We start from the raw sequence: 20512 nt of genomic DNA on the forward strand, positions 1-20512 counted from the left end.
GCCCTGTCTATGTAAACACTTGCACAGTCAATTCTGGTTAATTGGGTCACATCAGGACCAGTACATTATGGCCCAGTTAAGTGGCTGCTCCAATTAGCCAAATGGAATTCTCTCTCATTGTGTCTGTCAGCCCTCCTGAGTTCTCTCTTCAGTACACCTTTGCCAGAAAACAACCTGTCCCAATCCACACCTGCCAAATTCTTTCTGATTCTGTCAAAATTGGTCTTTCTCCAGTTTACACAAGAACATAAGAAACAGGAGCAGGAGTAGGCCATCCGGCCCATCAAGCCTGCCCCGCCATTCAATAAGATCTGTCTGTAAACTCAGCTCCACCTACCTGCCTTTCCCCATAACCCTTAATTCCCCTGCCATGTAAAAACCTACCTAACTCTATCTTAAATATATTTAGTGAAGAAGCCTCAACTCCTTCCCTGGGCAGAGAATTCCACAGATTCACCACTGTCTGGGAAAAACAGTTTCTCCTCATCTCCGTCCTAAACCTTCTCCCCTGAATCTTGAGGCAATGTCCCCTAGTTCTAGTCTCACCTACCAATGGAAACAACTTTCCTACTTCTATCTTATCTATCCCTTTCAAAAGTTTTTATGTTTTGATAAGATCCCATCTCATTCTTCTGAACTTGAGAGTATAGTCCCAGGTGACTCAATCGCTCCTCATAGGTTAACCCCTTCATCCTTGGAATCAACCTGGTGACCCTCCTCTGCACTGCCTCCAAAGCCAGTGTATCCTTCCTCAAGTATGGAGACCAGAACTGCACACAGTACTCCAGGTGTGGCCTCACCAGTACCCTGTATAGTTGCAGCATGACCTCCCTGCTCTTGAATACAATCCCTCTAGAAATGAAGGCCAACATTCCATTTGCCTTCTTAATAACCTGTTGTACCTGCAAAACAACTTTTTGTGCAAACCAACTTTTTGTGCATCACAGATGCATTCTATGAAGTCCTCCTCAAGACTTCCTTGACCAACCTGATTCACCCAATCTATGTGGAAGTTAAAATCGCCCATGACAACTGTTGTTCCATTCTTACAAGCCTCAGTTATTTCTTGGTTTATCGCCTCTGCCACTGCAATATTTCTATTAGGTGGCCTATAGACAACTCCCACCAGTGATTTTTTTCCCTTTACTATTCTTAATCTCTACCCAGATGGACTCAACATTCTGTTCCATAGATCTTATATCGTCTCTCACAATCGCCTTGATCTCATCCTTAATTAAGAGCATCACCCCTCCTCCTCTGCCTTCCTGCCTATCCTTCCGTATTACCTGATACCCTTGGATATTTAACTCCCATACATCTCCACTTTGCAACCAGGTTTCTGTAATGGCCACTAAATCATATTCCTTGGTACAGATCTGTGGCACAAGTTCACTAACCTTGTTTCTAATACTACGGGCATTTAAATAAAGTGTTCTTATATTCATAGTCCTCCGCGGACCAGACCTATCCTTCTGCATAATTATCTTGAAACTAATGGAATTTTGATCACTAGATCCAAAGTGTTCCCCTATACTCACTTCTGTTAGCTGCCCTATCTCATTCCCTGGGAAGATCCAATATGCACTTTCTGTAGTTGAGACCTCTACACATGGATGAAGGAAACTTTCCTGGACTCACTTGTCAAACCCCATCCCATTCAGTCCTTTTACAATATTGAAGTCCCAGTCAATATGTGGAAAGCGAAGAACTCCTACTTTCACAGCTTTATACTTTCTGCAACTCTCTACGTCTCTACAGATTTACCCCTCTAAATCTTACTGACTCCCAAACGATCAATGCCGATGGAAAAGCAGTGAAGGGTTGTCAGGGGATGGCCGAGGAAGGGTGTGTGGTACCAGGGGAGTGAGCATTTGACTGGGAGGCATTGTGATAGCAAGGACTAGAGTGAAGGGAAGGCATTGTAGAGTATGAGATGAGGGTGCTTGTCCAACACAGATGCAACTGCAGCAGAGTATAAGGATTAGGGATGATGGTAGAGGGAAAATCTAGGAAAATCCCAATGTCCAGGTGGAAGTGAATTGGAGATGGAGGTGAGGCTCTTCACAGAGCAATGAATTTAACTCCAGAGATGCACATTAATTCAGCAATCTGATCTGTTAGGAAGCTAGATAGATCATGGACAATATGATTAACCATGAGTATTAAATAAGGACATTCCTGCATGTGCCCTAATATTTACTACTGTGGTAGATTTGTGGTTCTTTAAAGTTGTAATAGCCAGGGGTGGTAGTGGGCATAAGCTCCCATTGCCTATTAAATGCTCTCAATGGTATGTGTTACAAAGGGCCTCTGACAACCAGGTTCAGCTCCTGGCCTTCACGTGTGGCTTAGCTACTAAGCCTGGCAGAACTACTTTTACCAACAGGAAAAGGAGGTTACCAGCACCTTAAAACCAGTTACTTTGGTCAGAAGGGGCTCGTCAGCTGTGGTCGGCAGCTCATCTAGGAGAAGGAAAACTCTGAGGGGAGTAATGGATTAAAAGTAATATATATGAATGCACGAAGTATAAGAAATAAAGTGGATGAGCTTGAGGTTCAGTTGGAAATTGGTAAGTATGATGTTGTAGGAATAACAGAGACATGGCTGCAAGAGGACCAGGGCTAGGAAATGAACATTCAAGGATATACATCCTATCGAAAGGACAGACAGGTGGGCAGAGGGGATGGGGTGGCTCTGCTGGTGAGAAATGACCTTGTGAGGGGTGACATAGAATCAGGAGATGTAGAGTCAGTATGGATAGAACTATATGGATAGAATTGTAAGGGCAAAAAGGCCCTAATGAGAGTTATCTACAGACCCCAAATAGTAGCCTGGAAGTTGAATCAAGAGCTAAAATTAGCATGTCGCAAAGGTAATGCTACAGTTGTCATGGGGGATTTCAACATACAGGTAGACTGGGAGAATCAGAATGGTACTGGGCCCCAGAAAGGGAGTTTGTGGAGTGCCTCCGAGATGGATTCTTAGAACAGCTTGTACTGGAGCCTACCAGGGAGAAGGCAATTCTGGATCTAGTGTTGTGTAATGAACCGGATTTGATAAGGGAACCCGAGGTAAAGGAGCCATTAGGAAGTAGTGACCATAATATGATAAGTTTTAATCTTCAATTTCAGAGGGAGAAGGGAAAATCGGATGTGTCAGTATTACAGTTGAACAAAGGGAACTATGGAGCTATGAGGGAGTTGCTGGCCAAAGTTCAATGGAACAATACCCTAGCAGGGATGACAGTGGAACAACAATGGCAGGTATTTCTGGGAATAATGCAGAAGGTGCAGGATCAGTTCATTCCAAAGAGGAAGAAAGATTCTAAGGGGAGTAGGGGACAACCGTGGCTGACAAGGAAAGTCAAAGACAGTAGAAAAATAAAAGAGAAGAAGTATAACATAGCAAAGATGAGCGGGAAGCCAGAGGATTGGGAAACTTTTAAAGAGCAACAGAAGATAACTAAAAAGGCAATACGGGGAGAAAAGATGAGGTACGAAGGTAAGCTAGCCAAGAATATAAAGGAGGATAGTAAAAGCTTCTTTAGGTATGTGAAGAGGAAAAAATTAGTTAAGACCAAAGTTGGGCCCTTGAAGACAGAAACGGGTGAATTTATTATGGGGAACAAGGAAATGGCAGACGAGTTGAACAGGTACTTTGGATCTGTCTTCACTAGGGAGGACACAGACAATCTCCAAGATGTAATAGTGGCCAGAGGACCTAGGGTAACGGAGGAACTGAAGGAAATTCACATTAGGCAGAAAATGGTGTTGGGTAGACTGATGAGATTGAAGGCTGATAAATCCCCAGGGCCTGATGGTCTGCATCTGTAACTATGAAAATGGACAAGGGAGAGCCAGTGGATGTAGTGTACCTGGACTTTCAGAAAGCCTTTGATAAGGTCCCACATAGAAGATTAGTGGGCAAAATTAAAGCACATGGTATTGGGGACAGAGTACTGACATGGATTGAAAATTGGCTGGCTGACAGGAAACAAAGAGTAGCGATTAACGGGTCCTTTTCAGAATGGCAGGCAGTGACTAGTGGGGTACCGCAAGGCTCGGTGCTGGGACCGCAGCTATTTACAATATACATTGATGATTTAGATGAAGGGATTAAAAGTAACATTAGTATATTTGCAGATGACATAAAGCTGAGTGGCAGTGTGAAATAGAGGAGGATGTTAGGAGAATGCAGGGTGACTTGGATAGGTTGGGTGAGTGGGCAAATGCAGTTTAATGTGGATAAATGTAAGGTATCCACTTTGGTGGCAAGAACAGGAAAGCAGATTACTATCTGAATTGTGTCAAGTTAGGAAAGGGGGAAGTACGAGATCTAGATGTCCTTGTTCATCAGTCACTGAAAGTAAGCATGCAGGTACAGCAGGTAGTGAATAAAGCTAATGGCATGATGGCCTTCATAACAAGGGGAGTTGAGTATAGGAGCAAAGAGGTCCTTTTGCATTTGTACAGGGCCCTGGTGAGACAACACCTGGAGTATTGTGTTCAGTTTTGGTCTCCAAATTTGAGGAAGGACATTCTTGCAGTGTAGGTTCCCGAGGTTGATTCCCGGGATGGCGGGAGCGACGGGGCTTGTATACACTGGAATTTAGAAGGATGAGAGGGGATCTGACACATATAAGATTAATAAGGGATTGGACATGCTGGAGGCAGGAAACATGTTCCTGATGTTAGGGGAGTCCAGCACCAGAGGCCACAGTTTAAAAATAAGGGGTAGGCCATTTAGAACAGAGTTGAGGTAAAACTTTTTCACCCAGAGAGTTGTGGATCTGTGGAATGCTCTGCCCCAGAAGGCAGTGGAGGCCATTTCTCTGGATGCTTTCAAGAAAGAGTTAGATAGAGCTCTTAAAGATAGCAGAGTCAAGGGATAAGGGGAGAGGACAGGAACGGGGTACTGATTGTGTATGATCAGCCATGATCACAGTGAATGGCAGTGCTGGCTAGAAGGGCCGAATGGCCTACTCCTGCACCTATTGTCTATTGTCTATAGTTATCATAATATGATAGAATTCACTCTGCAGTTTGAGAAGGAGAAGATAAAGTCAGATATATCGGTATTACAGTGGAATAAAGAGAATTACAGAGGCATGAGAGAGGAGTTGGCCAAAGGTTCAAAGGTTTCAAAGGGCATTTAATGTCAGAGAAATGTATACAATATACATCCTGGAATGCTTTTTCTTCACAAAGATCCACGAAAACAGAAGAGTACCCCAAAGAATGAAAGACAGTTAAATGTTAGAACCCCGAAGTCCCCCCAGCTCCCCTCCCTCCCGCACACAAGCAGCAGCAAACAATGATCCCCCCTCCCCCACCTGGCAAAAAAGCATCTGCACCCCCCACCGAGCACTCAAGTGTGAGCAAAGCAACAGCAAAGACACAGACTCACAGTACCCCAAAGTCTACTCGTTCACCCGGTATTCGACATACCACAGGCTCTCTCTCTCTCCCCCTAATAAGGGAGAAAGAGTGTCTCTGTTTCACAGTGAGAGGGGAGACATAACAAACAGCTCGCTGGTTTGCAATGTTTAAAGTCCATTGTGTCGCTTTTTCCCAGTTCTGTGCTCAACGATCTCTGGTCTCTGAGCGCACAGCCAGAGATCTTCCAGCTCCCACGACACACCAGTCCGAGACACCGGCCTTCGATCCGCCCGTCTCCAAAGCCCCCAGATCCTAGGCCTCCAAAGAGGAGCCGAACTCTTAGGCCGCGCCCTTGGCATGTCGGATAACGGCCAGTCGTGGCACCCCGAGAGCAAGTCCTATTCTGCAAAGAACCAAAGTCGGCATGTAACTCCAGGTCAGGGTCTTCAAAGGAACCCTGAAAGGGAAAAATAGAGATATTAAAGATGGAAATAGAGCCGTTTCCAAAGATGCAAGCAAAGGAGTCACCATGTACTGCCATCTTAACTAAGCTCCAGTTGATTTGAAAGGGTCACTAGCAGGGGCGATGGCTGGAGATTCTGGAGGCAATTTGAAAGGTGCAGGATAGATACGTCCCAAAGATGAAGAAGTATTCTAAAGGGAAGATAAGGCAACTATGGCTGACAGGAAGTCAAACACAGCATAAAGGGACAAGAGAGGGCATACAATATAACAGAAATTAGTGGGGAACTGAAGGATTGGGAAGCTTTTAAAAACCAACAGAAGGCAACTAAAAAAGCCATAAGGAGAGAGAAGATAAAATATGAACTTTTTTCAGATAGACAGTACAAGGAGTAAAAGGGAAGTGTGAGTGTTTATCGGACTGCTGGACGATGAAGCCACACACACAACATGCTGGGGGTCTCAGAAGGCCAGGCAGCATCTAGTAGTCAACATTTTGGGCTGAGACCCTTCAGCAGGACTGGAGAAACAATGATGAGGAGTAAATTTAAAAGGTGGGGGGAGTGGAGGGAGAAACATAGGGTGATAGGTGAAGCCGGGAGGGGGATCCCACTCTGTGATCCCTGCAATCCTCCGATTTTTCGACCACGTGCATTTTTTTTACTTCATCTCTCCTCCTCCTGGTGGCTATTAGCAGAGTTGGCTGACAAGCCAAGTTTGTATGTGGGCCTGGTGAGGAGGCTGCATTGTGGGGGCTTTTGTCCAATGATTCTCTGACTGCTGTTAAAAATTGATAAAGCGGTTTGTTTGTTTAAACCTGTGTTTAAACTAGTTTTGGGGAAAGTGACTAAGGTACTTTATTACGGACGCCATGGGGATTAAGGTTTATAAGGCACTGGTGAGGCCTCACTTGGAGTATTGTCAGCAGGTTTGGGCCACTTAAAGGATGTGCTGAAACTTGAGAGGGTTTAAAGGAGATTCACAAAAATGTTTCCAGGATTGAATAACTTGACATATGAATAGCATTTGTTGGCTCTGGACCTGTACTCGCTGGAATTCGGAAGAATGAGGGGTGGCCTAACTCAAACCTATTGAGTGATGAAAGGCCTTTATTTCATCTCTCCCCTTCCTGGTGGCTGTTAGTGTTGTGGTTTCTCGTGCCCCACAAACGACCAGGAGACGCAGAAGATTCTTCAGGAAGTGTTAAACTTTAATTTGCAAATCAAAGCTGAGACAGTCATTGAGCTAGTCGCTGATTGCCCACCAATCCCTGGACATAGCATGTTGTATAGCAATCTTCTGGTTTAGTTGTATTAGCATATGCAATCGGTCTATAGTTGCGTATCACACATACATCTGCCACTATTGTTTCTACCCATTGACTTAATCATGTTCTAATCTACATCTCTTAGCTACCCCTCATTAACACACCATTGTCTTCTACATTCTTAATATTTCATTCTCCTACTAAATTGGGTACATGCATAGCAAATAGCAAACTCAGATTACATAATTTACATCTCTTAGCTTCCTCTTATTAACACACCATTGTCTTCTACATTCTTAGGATTTCATTCTCTAGCAAATAGCAAGTTGCAACTTTTATACTCCAATATTAGCAGGGCAAGCTAGCAATGGCAAATTTGCATACAGGCCTGGTGAGGGGGCTGCACTGTGGGGACTATCGTGTGGTGATTCGCTGCATGCTGTATAATTGCTGTTAAGAATTGATTAAGCAGTTTGTTTGTTTCAGCCCGTGTTTAAACTAGTTTCGGGGAAAGAGTTTAAGGTACTTTATTACGGACGCCACAGGGATTAAGGTTGGATGTGATTCAAAGAGATTATCCACAAAGAATGCTTGTATTTTGAGTGCAGTGGATGTCCGATTTCCTGATGAGCAGGTTATTCAGAGTTCTAATAAAAGTTTTGGGGAAATTTACACTGATTGATCGGTGTTTTGACCAGTCAGCTCGTAAGGATGTCACATTAGTCCAGACTAGCGGTGTCATGACTGAAGTCGTGCTACCTGATAGGTTGGGAGACCCTGGAGAGGCGGGACCATGGACAATCCATATTTTTAGAGAAGGGGACATGTAGCTGAGGGCTAAGACTTTAAAGACAAGTCGTTCTCGTTTCTGCAAAGTGAGGGAAAAGAGCTGTCTGATGTGAAAGGTCTCATGGGTCCGTCAGCAGTTGATTTAAATTCTGAGCCGGTTTTGGCTATTACATCGCTGGCTGATAACTGCAGAAGTGTACCTGCAGAGAGCCAAGGTTATCATAGACTGGGAGTGCTCTCCAGAGTCGAGCCCACACCCAATGGGGAAGAGGAATATGAGGCTTGGGCTGAGGAGACATCTGTTACTGGATGAATGGCAGACAGACAGACATACTTTATTGATCCCAAGGGAAACTGGGTTTCGTTACAGCTGCACCAACCAAGAATAGCAAAGAAATATAACAATAGAAAACCATAAATAATAATAAGTAAATTATTCCAAGTAGAAATAAGTCCAGGACCAGCCTATTGGCTCAGAGTGTCTGACCCTCCGAGGGAGGAGTTGTAAAGTTTGATGGCCACAGGCAGGAATGACTTCCTATGCCGCTCAGTGTTACATCTCGGTGGAATGAGTCTCTGGCTGAATGTACTCCTGTGCCTAACCAGTACATTATGGAGTGGATGGGAGTCATTGTCCAAGATGGCATGATACTACGGAGGCTAGTGCCCATGATGGAGCTGACAAAGTTTACAACTCTCTGCAACTTATTTTGATCCTCTGCAGTAGCTCTTTGACCCAAACCAGACAGTGATGCAGCCAGTTGGAATGCTCTCCATGGTATATCTGTAGAAATTTGTGAATGTCTTTGGTGATAGACTAAATCTCCTCAAACTCCTAATGAAACATAGCCACTTCAATATATTGAATTCAAATTGCTTCCTCTGTCAGTTCCTTCAGCTTATGCTAGATTGTTTTTATCATTTCAGTGCTTTCACTAATCACTTATTTCACTGTATTTTATTTTCTGGCAATGAAACTTCCTTCTAACTTTACTTTTTATTTAAAGTTGATGTTGTGTACTTGGATTTTCAGATGGTCTTTGACAAGGTGCCATACATGAGGCTGCTTAACAAGCTAAGAGCCCATGCTATTAAGAAAGTGTCTAGCATAGATAAAGCAGTGGCTGATTGTTAGGAGGCAAAGAGTGCATTTGCTGGTTGGCTGCTGGAGACTAGAGACGTTCCACAGGAGCCTATGATAGGATCGCTCCATTTTATGTTATATATCCATGATTTGGATGCTGCAATTGATGGCTTTGTTGCAAAGTTTGCAGACCATATGGATAGGTGAGGGGCAAGTAGCTTTGAGGTAGTAGAGAGGCTACAGAAGGACCTAGGCAAATTAGAAGAATGGGTAAAAAATGGCAGGTGGAATGCTGTTTCGGGAAGTGTATGGTCAAAATGAAAGGGTTGATTATTTTCTAAATGGAGAGAAAATACAAACAAAACTGAGGTGCAAGGGGACCTGGGAGTCCTTGTGCAGGATTCCCTAAAGGTTAATTTGCAGGTCGTGGTGAGTCTGTGGTGAGGAAGGCAAATGCCATGTTAGCTTTCATTTCAAGAATACTAGCATATAGAAGCAAGGATGTAATGTTGGCACTTCATAAAGCACTGGTGAGGCCTCACTTGGAGTATCGTGAGCAGTCTTGGGCCCCTTAGAAGATATTTGTATCTTTACCCTTCCTGAAGTCCACAATTAGTTCTTTGGTCTTGCTGACATTGAGTGCAAGGCTGTAGAGACCACACAGAATAAAGTATATGGCTATGAGGAGAAAGCAGTCAGTGTTTTTTTTTAAACTATATAAGAGGTGGGTATCACTGGCAAGCATGTGTTGGTGGCAGAGGTTGTGATGTGAGTAATCACATATTGTGACTGCCACAAACTCTAGTTGCTGGGCATCATTAAAAGAGTGGCACGTATATATTAGGATGGTGGTTGTGGGCTGCTTTGTGCTGGATGCTTTCAAGCTTCTTGAGCATTGGAGCTGCCCTCATCCAGGCAGTGAATGGAATGAGTCTGGGCCGTTGGGAAGTACGTCTCTCATCGTGGTGCTGATCACAGCATTCCCTATTGACTAGGTCGATCGACAGTAATGGCAATGTAAGGGATATGCTGAGCCATGAAGTTCAGGTTTCAGTGCCGCATATATCCACTGATGGTCATGTTCCGCCATAGGTAAGTCCCCAGGTATTGACCTATCTCAGGTTATTGAGATGTCTGGAGCTTTGGCAGAAACCTTTGTATATTAGCAACAGGTAACAGGAGAAAAGCCAGTGGTGTATGTTGCCTGGATTAGAGAGCACTATCTAGGAGGAGAGGTTGGGCATGCTCATAGCTCCTGTGGAGCACTGCTGGCTGAGGATGACACAATAAAAGTACACAAAATTATGAGAGGCATAAAATGGGTAGGTAGGCAGAGTCATTGAAATACTAGAGGACATAGGCTTACACTGAGGGAGGTTGGTGCCCAGAATGCACTGTTGAGGAAGTTATTGACCAGAAGACCTTAAGATATAGGAGCAGAATTAGGACATTTGACCCATCGAGTCTGCTCCACCATTTCATGATGGCTGATCCAGTTTTCCTGTCAGCCCCAATCTCCTGCCTTCTCCCTGTATCTCTTCATGCCCTGACCAATCAAGAATCTATCAAACTCTGCCTGAAATATACATAAAGACTTGGTCTCCACAGCTGCCTGTGGCAATGAATTTCATAGATTCACTACTCTCTAACTAAATAAACTCCTCCTCATCTTTGTTGGAGTCAATTGTGAAGGATGAGGTTACGGAATACCTGGAGGCATATGACAAGATAGGCAGAACTCAGCTTGGTTTCCTTAAAGGAAAGTCCTGCCTGACAAACCGAGTGCAATTTTTTTGAGGAAATTACAAGTAGGCTAGACAAGGGAGATGCAGTGGATGTTGTGTATTTGGATTTTCAGAAGGCCTTTGACAAGGTGCCGCATATGAGGCTACTAACCAAGATAAGAGCCCATGGAATTATGGGAAAGTTACATACGTGGATAGAGCGTTGGCTGATTGGCAGGAAGCAGAGAGTGGGAATAAAGGGATCCCATTCTGTTTGGCTGCCGGTTACCAGTGGTTTTCCACAGGGGTCCATGTTGGGGCCGCTTCTTTTTACGTTATATATCAACGATTTGGATTATGGAATAGATGGCTTTGTGGCTTAGTTTGCTGATGATACAAAGATAGGTGGAGGGGCCGGTAGTGCTGAGGAAACAGAGAGTCTGCAGAGAGACTTGGATAGATTGGGGGAACGGGCAGAGAAGTGACAAATGAATTACAATGTTGGAAAGTGTACAGTCATGCACTTTGGTAGAAGAAATAAACGGGCAGACTATTATTTTAAATGGGGAGAGAATTCAAAGTTCAGAGATGCAACGGGACTTGGGAGTCCTCGTGCAGGATACCCTTAAGGTTAACCTCCAGGTTGAGTCGGTGGTGAAGAAGGTGAATGCAATGTTGGCATTCATTTCTAGAGGAATAGAGTATAGGAGCAGGGATGTGATGTTGAGGCTCTATAAGACACTGGTAAGACCTCACTTGGAATACTGTGTGCAGTTTTGCGCTCCTTATTTAAGAAAGGATGTTCTGACATTGGAGAGGGTTCAGAGAAGATTCACTAGAATGATTCCGGGAATGAAAGGGTTAACATATGAGGAACGTTTGACCGCTCTTGGACTGTACTCCTTGGAGTTTAGAAGAATGAGGGGGGACCTCATAGAAACATTTTGAATGTTGAAAGGCATGGACAAGTGGATGTGGCAAAGTTGTTTCCCATGGTGGGGGAGTCTAGTATGAGAGGGCATGACTTGAGGATTGCAGGGCGCCCATTCAGAACAGAGATGCGGAAAAAAAAAATTTTGGCCAGAGGGTGGTGAATCTATGGAATTTGTTGCCACGAGCGGCAGTGGAGGCCAATTCATTGGGTGCTTTTAAGGCAGAGATTGATAGGTATCTGAGTAGTCAGGGCATCAAAGGTTATGGTGAGAAGGCAGGGGAATGGTACTAAAGGGGAGATTGGATCAGCTCATGATGAAATGGTGGAGCAGACTCGATGGGCCGAATGGCTGACTTTTGCTCCTTTGTCTTATGGTCTCATTCTAAAAGGAGGCCCCTATATTCTGAGGCTGTGTCCTCTGGTCTTAGACTCTCACACCATAGGAAACATCCTCTTCATATCCACTCTATCAAGGCCTTTCACTATTCGATAGGTTTCAATGAGGTTCACCCCCACCCCCATTTTTCTGAATTCTACTGAATACAGCCCAGAACCATCAAACACTCTTCATATGACAAGCCATTCTATCCTGGAATCATTTTCATGTTTTATTTTGAGGGAACACATACCAATCCTCATAGAGGGATCAGAAGTGGAGAGAGTGAGCAATTTCAAGTTCCTGGGTGTCATTAACTCTGAGGACCTAACCTGGACATAACATTTTGATGCAGGCATAAAGAAGGCAAGACAGCAGCTACATTTCTTTAGGAGTTTAAAGTGATTTACTTTGTCACCTAAAACACTCAAAAACTTCTACAAATGTACCGTGATGAGCATTCTGACAGGCTGCATCACTGTCTGATATTGGGGGGGTGGGGTACTGCACAGGACCGAAAGAAGTTACAGAAACTTGTAAAATCTTATAAAATTAGTCAACTCCATCATGGGCACTAGCCTCCGTAGTATCCAAGACATCTTCAAGGAGCGGTGCATCAGGAAGGTGATGTTCATCGTTAAGGACCTGCAGCACCCAGGCCATGCAGTTTTCCCACTGTTACCATCAGGTAGGAGGTACAGGAGCCTGAAGGCACACACTCAGCGATTCGGGAACAGCTTCTTCCCCTCTGCTATCCAATTCCTAAATGGACATTGAACCCATGAACATGACCTCACTAATTTTTTTATTTCTGTTATTTTGCCCTACTTATTTTAACTTCACTATTTACTATATATATAATGTAACTCAATTTTTTTCTCTATTATCATGTATTGCATTGTAGTGCTGCCGCAAAGTCAACAGATTTCATAACATATGCCGGTGATATTAAATCTGATTCTGATTTTCAGTGACTTTATTTTTCTTCCAGTACAACAACATCTTGTCTGAGTTGCAGACCACCTACAGTGTTGCTAAAGTATGCCGTGAGAATGGGACCTGTTACTCTCTGGACCCCGGTAAGTTACAGCCTGCAGTGGGACAGCTTCACCAACTTTATGACACGTTAACTAAACACAGTCCAAGTACTAGAGGATTTCAATCCTGTAGTGCAGACCATTTCAGTTATACAGATTGGATGTACATTGTCATTCCATATCTACACCGTGAGTTTGCAACATTATTCCAGATATACAGGTGAACGTGCGACCCCATTCCAGTTGTACAGATGAATGTGAGTGTGCATCACTATCTTTACAGTTTAGAATGAATGTGTGGCACTATTCTTGTTGTACAGAGTGAGTGTGCTACACTGGGGTAAGTTAAGGATGGGTTTGCTTGATAGAAAGTACATCAGCAGGAAGGTCCGTATGAACTGGGTTGCATTTGGACAACAGTAGACCAGACAAATAAGAAAGCATGCATGCTGAGTGAGCTCACAGGAGGGAAGCACAGAGGAAGGGTATATGCTAGATCAATAGCAGAAGTAGCACATGCCCAGGAACTGCACACCCAAGGAGTGCACAGGAGTTGCACAGAACAAGGGAGAATGCTCACAGTAGAAGTGTGTTTGTTAGATACGCGCACATGCACGCGTTCGCACTCACACTCTCTCACACTCTCACACACACACTCCCACTCTCACACTCATACTCACTCTCACACACTCTCACTCTCACACGCACGCGCGCGCGCGCGCACACACACACACACACACACACACACACACACACACACACACACACACACACACACACACACACACACACACACACACACACACACACACACACACACACACACACACCAACAACAACAACAACAACAACCACCTCCCCTGGACATCCAACATTTGGGAAAGAAAAGCAAAAAGCAAAAGGAGGTAGAATTGTTAACATCATTACTGTAGTTAGAAAATGTCTTAGCTTGGCAGACCAGGATGTGGAAGTAGAATTAGTTGGGTAGTGATTGAAAACACAGCAGGGGCAGAAATCGTTAATGGGGGTGATTACAGGCCTTCATCTAGTAGTTGCGATGTAAAAGATGGTATTGAGCAGTAAACCAGAGCTGCATGTAACAAGAATAATACAGAAATCATGGAGGACTCCAACTGGCGTTGAAACTGAGCTCATCAAATTATACTAAAGGAGAAATCCCTGGAATGTACATGAAGTGGTTTTCTAAATCAGTCTATGGAGGAACTGTCAAGGAAGCAGGTTATTTTAGATACAGTATAGGGTCCATGAAAAAGTGAACATTAATACTCTTCATGTAAATGGGCCTATTAGAAAAGAATGGCCATATATGATGAATTTTTTTGTTAAGTTTTATTGGTTTAGTCAGAGTAATCCAATCAGATATAAGGAGCAGTTGACTATGGTAGGTTGGGGAACTCTGCTGAAGGGTCTAACTGTGGGCAGGCAATGGGTAGCATTTAAATACATAATACAAGAATGGTGATTCAACCATTGGCAACAAGAGATGTTAGAGGTGTTTTAACACCTAAGCAGAAGATCTCTAAAGATTTTCCAAAACAAAACAGTAAACTTGAAAATTGGGAACGATTTAAAATTCAACAGGAAATTGATGATAAAGGGGAAATGGAAACCGACAAGAATCCTAGAATGAGGTTGTAATGAGTATGTAAATAGGGACAAACAAGCAAGGTCAAATGGAGGTCCTCTAGACAGAGTAGGAACACTTTATTTTGAAGAATAAAGAAATGGCAAAGAAATAATTTCTCCTTGTCTTCATGGAAATATATTAAAAAATTCCTAGAACACTGGAGAACCAAGGGTCCAGTGCAAATAAGAGAGAGAGAAAAAGTTATCAGTAAAGATGAGAGGCATTGATTGTGTGGATAGTCAGAGGTTTTTTCCCAGGGCTGAAATGGCTGCCACAAGAGGGCACAGGTTTAAGGTGCTGGGGAGTAGGTACAGAGAAGATGTCAGGGGTAAGTTTTTTATGCAGAGAGTGGTGAGTGAATGGAATGGGCTGCCGGTGACGGTGGTGGAGGCGGATACGATAGAGTCTTTTAAGAGACTCCTGGATAGGCACTTGGAGCTTAGAAAAATAGAGGACTATGGGTAACCCTCGGTAATTTCTAAAGTAAATACATGTTCGGCACAGCTTTGTGGGCCAAAGGGCCTGTATCGTGCTGTAGGTTTTCTACGTTTCTATGGAACAGCAGTAGGTGCTGAGCTGCTCCTGATGGTCACACTCTTTTGTCATCCACAGATCTGACAGATATCTTGGCCAACTCAAATGACTACGATGAACTGCTATTTGCCTGGGAAGGATGGAGAAATGCTTCAGGAAAGAAAATGAGGGACAACTACAAGAGATATGTGAAACTAAGCAACAAGGCAGCAAGACTTAATGGTGAGATCCCCGGGGGTTTTAGTTAATTTAGTTCCTTTGTCAAGACAGACTTTAATGATTGGACAAGGAGGCTACTGTTTTAATTTGAAATGTGTTTATCTGTCTGACTTTGCCTTCTGCCTGCCACACAGATCATATAAACTGCTAAAGTTTGTTCTATCATCTTATGTTTGGATCTGATTAATCATGATTACATCAAACTCTCCAAGGGCAGGTACTGTATAGCACAGATCCGACATATAAGTTCTTCAGGGGCTGGGTTTCTCTTCCCGGACAAGGAGGATAGTACTTTAATTTGAAATGTGCAAATAAAATTATCTTTAAAACAACATTAAGGCAAAAATTATACGAAATAGGTGCTGGGAGTATCCCAAATAGATAGGTTATATCAGAGTACAACTCCTTCTACACTATCCCATCACACACTCACAGATAAGAGACAATTCTTGTATAGGTCCCTCTATGTTTTCCTGTTACACTCTCCCAGTGCAGGGGCAGCAAAGTTCAAAGAAAATTCATTATCAAGGTACATATATGTCACCATATACAGCCATAAATTTCATTTTCTTGTGGGAAATCACAGTAAATACAAGAAACACAAATCAAATCAATGAAACACCTCACCCAACAGGACGGACAAACAACCTGGTGGTGTGTGTTCTGAGGCTCCTGTATATTCTTCCTGATGGCAGCAGCAGGAAGGGAGCATGGCCAGGCTGGTGCTTTCCTACGACAGTGCTCTGTGTAAACGTGCTCAATGTTGGGGAGGGCTTAGCCTGTGATGGACTGGGTTACATCCAAACACGAGGGAATCTGCAGATGCTGGAAATTCAAGCAACACACACAAAATGCCGGTGGAACACAGCAGGCCAGGCAGCATCTACAGGGAGAAGCGCTGTCGACTTTTCGGGCCGAGACCCTTCGTCAGGACTAACTGAAAGGAAAGATAGTAAGAGATTTGAAAGTAGAAGGGGGAGGGGGAAATGCAAAATGATAGGAGAAGACCGGAGGGGGTGGGATGAAGCTAAGAGCTGGAAAGGTGATTGGCAAAAGGGATACGGAGCTGGAGAAGGGAAAGGATCATGGGACGGGAGGCCTAGGGAGAAAGAAAGGGGGAGGGAAGCACCAGAGGGAGATGGAGAACAGGCAGAGTGATGGGCAGAGAGAGGAAAAAGGGGGGGGAAGGGGGGAAAATAAATAAATCAGGGATGGGGTAAGAAGGGGAGGAGGGGCATTAACGGAAGTTAGAGAAGTCAATGTTCATGCCATCAGGTTGGAGCCTACCCAGCTGGTATATAAGGTGTTGTTCCTCCAACCTGAGTTTGGATTCATCTTGACAATAGAGGAGGCCATGGATAGACATATGGGTTATATCCACTACGTTTTGTAGGCTTTTCTCTACAAGGGCATTGATGTTTCCATGGCAGGTTATGATGCACCAGTCAATACACACTCCATGACATAACTATAGAAGTTCACTGAAGTTTTTGATGTCATGCAAAATCTTCACAAATATCTAAGAAAGTAGAGACATTGCTGTGCTTTCTTCGTAATGGCACTTTATGTGCTGGATGCAGGACAAATCCCCCAAAATGATAACACCAAGAAATTCCGAGTTTCTGAATCTCTCCACCTCTGATCCCCTGATGAAAACTGGCTCATGGATCTCTGGTTTCCTCCTCCTGAAATCAATAACTATCTCCTTGGTCTTGCTGATATTGAGCAATGCCATCAATCTCTAACAAATCCATCCTCTAGTATTGTGAAATTACCATAAGACATTGGAGCAGACTTCGGCTATTTAGTCCATTGAGTCTGCTCCGCCATTCCATCATGGCTGATTTACTATCTCTTTCAAGCCCATTTTCCTGCCTTCTCCCCATATCTATTCATGCCCTGATTAATTAAAAACCTATTATCCTCCACCTTAAGTATACCCAATAACTTGGTCTCCAAAGTCACCTGTGGCAATCAATTCTACAGATTCACCACCCTCTGGCTAAAGAGATTTTTCCTCGTGTCCATTCCAAATGGACACCCCTCTATTCTGAGGCTGTATCCTCTGGTCCTAGACTCTCCCACTATCGGAAACAATTATCCTCCAATGTAAGTTGATGCTTTAAGTTCCAATTCTAGTATGGAGCTGGCAGAAAAATTTATTGCCTTTGCAAAACCCGCCATGCCATCCCATCCATGCATCGTTCAGAGTGCCCACTTCTGTGAGCTGATTTCTACTGTGTTTTACTGAGTGATACAGTCATGATTGTGTTATTCGTTCTGTTTTTTTTTTCCAGGCTACAGTGACGCAGGGGATTACTGGCGGTCCGTTTATGAATCCACGAACTTTGAACAAGATTTGGAGAATATTTACAATGAGCTGAAACCCCTGTATCTAAACCTACATGCCTATGTCAGAAGAGCATTATACAAGAAATATGGAAAGAGGTACATTAACCTGAGGGGCCCAATCCCAGCCCATCTCTTAGGTAAGATCGGTTTTTGCATTATGTAGTAATTGTTTTGAATCCTCAGTATCGTTGGGGTGTATAATGAGGGCAATTCAAAGCAGGTTTTGTTGTTCATCCAGAATCCTGGAAGGACTCCCATGCGAGTCAGTCTTGGATTTTAATTAGCATTGTTCCTGTGCTGTCGGTGGGTTGGAACTCTGAACGGAGTGGTTGAGACACCATAGGACCATAAGACCATAAAATATAGGTGCAGAATTAGGCCATTTGGCTCATCGAGTCTGCTCTGCCATTACATCATGGCTGATCCTGGATCCCACTCAACCCCATACACCTGCCTTCGTGTCATATCCTTTCATGCCCTGACCGATCAGGAAACGATCGATGTCCACCTTAAATATATGCACGGACTTGGCCTCCACCGCTGTCTGTGGCAGAGCATTCCACAGATTCACTACCCTCTGACTAAAAAAATATTCCTCCTCATCTCTGTTCTAAAGGGTCACCCCTTAATTCTTAGGTTGTGCCCTCTCGTTCTGGATACTCCCCACCAGAGGAAACATCCTCTCCGCATCCACCCTATCTAGTCCTTTCAACATTCAGTAAGTTTCAATGAGATCCCCCTGTATTCTTCTAAATTCCAGTGAGTACAGGCCCAAAGCTGCCAAATGCTCCTCATATGTTAATCCCTTCATTCTCAGAATCATCCTTGAGAACCTCGTCTCAACTCTCTCCAATGACAACGCATCCATTCTGAGATATAGGCAACTGCATCCAAGTTTACAATACTCCAAGTTTAGCCTGACTAGCGTCTTAGAAAGCCTCAGCATTATCTCCTTGCTTTTATAATCTATTCCCTTTGAAATAAAAGCCAACTTTGCATTTCCCTTCTTTACCATAGACTCACCTGTAAATTAACCTTCTGGGAGTCTTGAACAAGGACTCCTAAGTCTCTCTGCACCTCTATTGTTTGGACGTTCTCCCCAGTTAGATAATAGTCCACACTCTTGTTTCGTTTACCAAAATGCATTGTCATACATTTCCCAGCACTGTATTCGATCTGCCACTTTTTGCTCATTCTTCCAATCTAAGACCTGCTGCAATCACATTGCTTCCTCAGCACTACCTACCCCTCTACCTATCTTTGTATCATCCACAAACTTTTCCACAAAGCCATAAATTCCATTATCCAAATCATTGGCAAACAATGTGAAAAGTAGCGGTCCCAATACTGACCCCTGAGGGACACTGCTAATCACCGACAGCCAACCAGAAAAGGCCCCTTTTATTCCCACTCACTGTCTCCTGCCTGTCAGCCATTCTGCTATCCATGCCAGTAACTTTCCTGTAATGCCATAGGATTTTATCTTGTTAAGCAGCCTCATGTGTGGCACCTTATCAGATGCCTTCTGAAAATCCAAGTAAATGACATCCACTGCCTCTTCTTAGTCCACCCTGCTTGTTACTTCCTTGAAGAACTCTTAACAGATTTGGCAGACAAGATTTCCCTTTACAGAAACCATGCTGACTTTGATTTATTTTATTGTTAGTCTCCAAGTACCCCATCTGCAATCTTCCAGTCCTCCGGGCTAATGCCAGAATTAAGTGATTCTTGAAAGATCACGACCAATGCATCCATTACCTCTTCAGCAACTTCTCTCAGGACTCTGGGATGTAGTCGAGGTGACTTATCCACCTTTGAGCTTGCTGAGCACTTTTTCCTTTGTAATAACAATGGCACTCACTCCTGCTCCCTGACACTCACAGACGCCTGGCACACTGCTAGTGTCTTCCACAATGAAGACTGATGCAAAGTACCCACTAAATTCACCTGTCATTTTTTTGTTCCCCATTACAACTCACCAGCATCATTTTCTACTGGTCCAATATCAACTCTGAACCTCCCTTTTACTCGTTAGATAACTGAAAAAAACTTTTGGTATCCTGTTTTACTGTATATTATTGGCCAGTCTGCCCTCATTATCTCAGATGGAGATGAGAAGGGGTACAGGAGCGAGATATGCCAACAAGTGGAGCAGTGTCGTGGCAACAACCTTGCACTCAGTGTCAGTAAGACAAAAGAGCTGATTGTGGACTTCAGGAAGGGTAAGACTAAGGAACACATACCAATCCTCATAGATGGATCAGAAGTGGAGAGAGTGAGCAGTTTCAAGTTCCTGGGTGTCAAGATCTCTGAGGACCTAAGCTGGTCACAACATTTTGATGTAGTCATAAAGAAGGCAAAACAGTGACTATACTTCATTAGGAATTTGAAGAGATTTTTCATATCAACGAGCACACTCAAAAACTTCTATAGATGCACCATTCTGACAGGCTGCTTCACTGTCTTGTGTGGGGGGGGGGGGGGGGCTACTGAACAGGACCAAAATAATTACAGAGAGTTGTAAATTTAGTTGGTCCCATCTTGGGTTCTAGCCTACAAAGTACCCAGGACATCTTCAAGGAGTGGTGTCTCAGAAAGGTAATGTCCATTATAAAGGGCCTCCAGTACCTGGGCATGCCCTATTCTCACTATTACCATCAGGTAGGAGGTACAGAAGCCTGAAGGCACACACTCAGCGATTCAGGAAC

The 20512-nt window shown here is 43.8% G+C and overlaps 1 protein-coding gene across 2 annotated transcripts in view; it reads left to right on the forward strand.

The window, feature by feature from the left end:
* Positions 1 to 20512, forward strand: part of ace (angiotensin I converting enzyme (peptidyl-dipeptidase A) 1) — a 153639-nt gene that overhangs the window by 65344 nt on the left and 67783 nt on the right. For both annotated transcript variants that reach the window (XM_059955758.1, XM_059955757.1), the window contains exons 15-17: positions 13006 to 13093; positions 15312 to 15455; positions 17750 to 17941. In XM_059955758.1, the coding sequence (XP_059811741.1) occupies positions 13006 to 13093; positions 15312 to 15455; positions 17750 to 17941 (424 nt within the window). The remainder of the gene's footprint in view (positions 1 to 13005; positions 13094 to 15311; positions 15456 to 17749; positions 17942 to 20512) is intronic.

This window comes from Hypanus sabinus, chromosome X1 (assembly GCF_030144855.1).
Source record: "Hypanus sabinus isolate sHypSab1 chromosome X1, sHypSab1.hap1, whole genome shotgun sequence".
Taxonomy (NCBI): domain Eukaryota; kingdom Metazoa; phylum Chordata; class Chondrichthyes; order Myliobatiformes; family Dasyatidae; genus Hypanus; species Hypanus sabinus.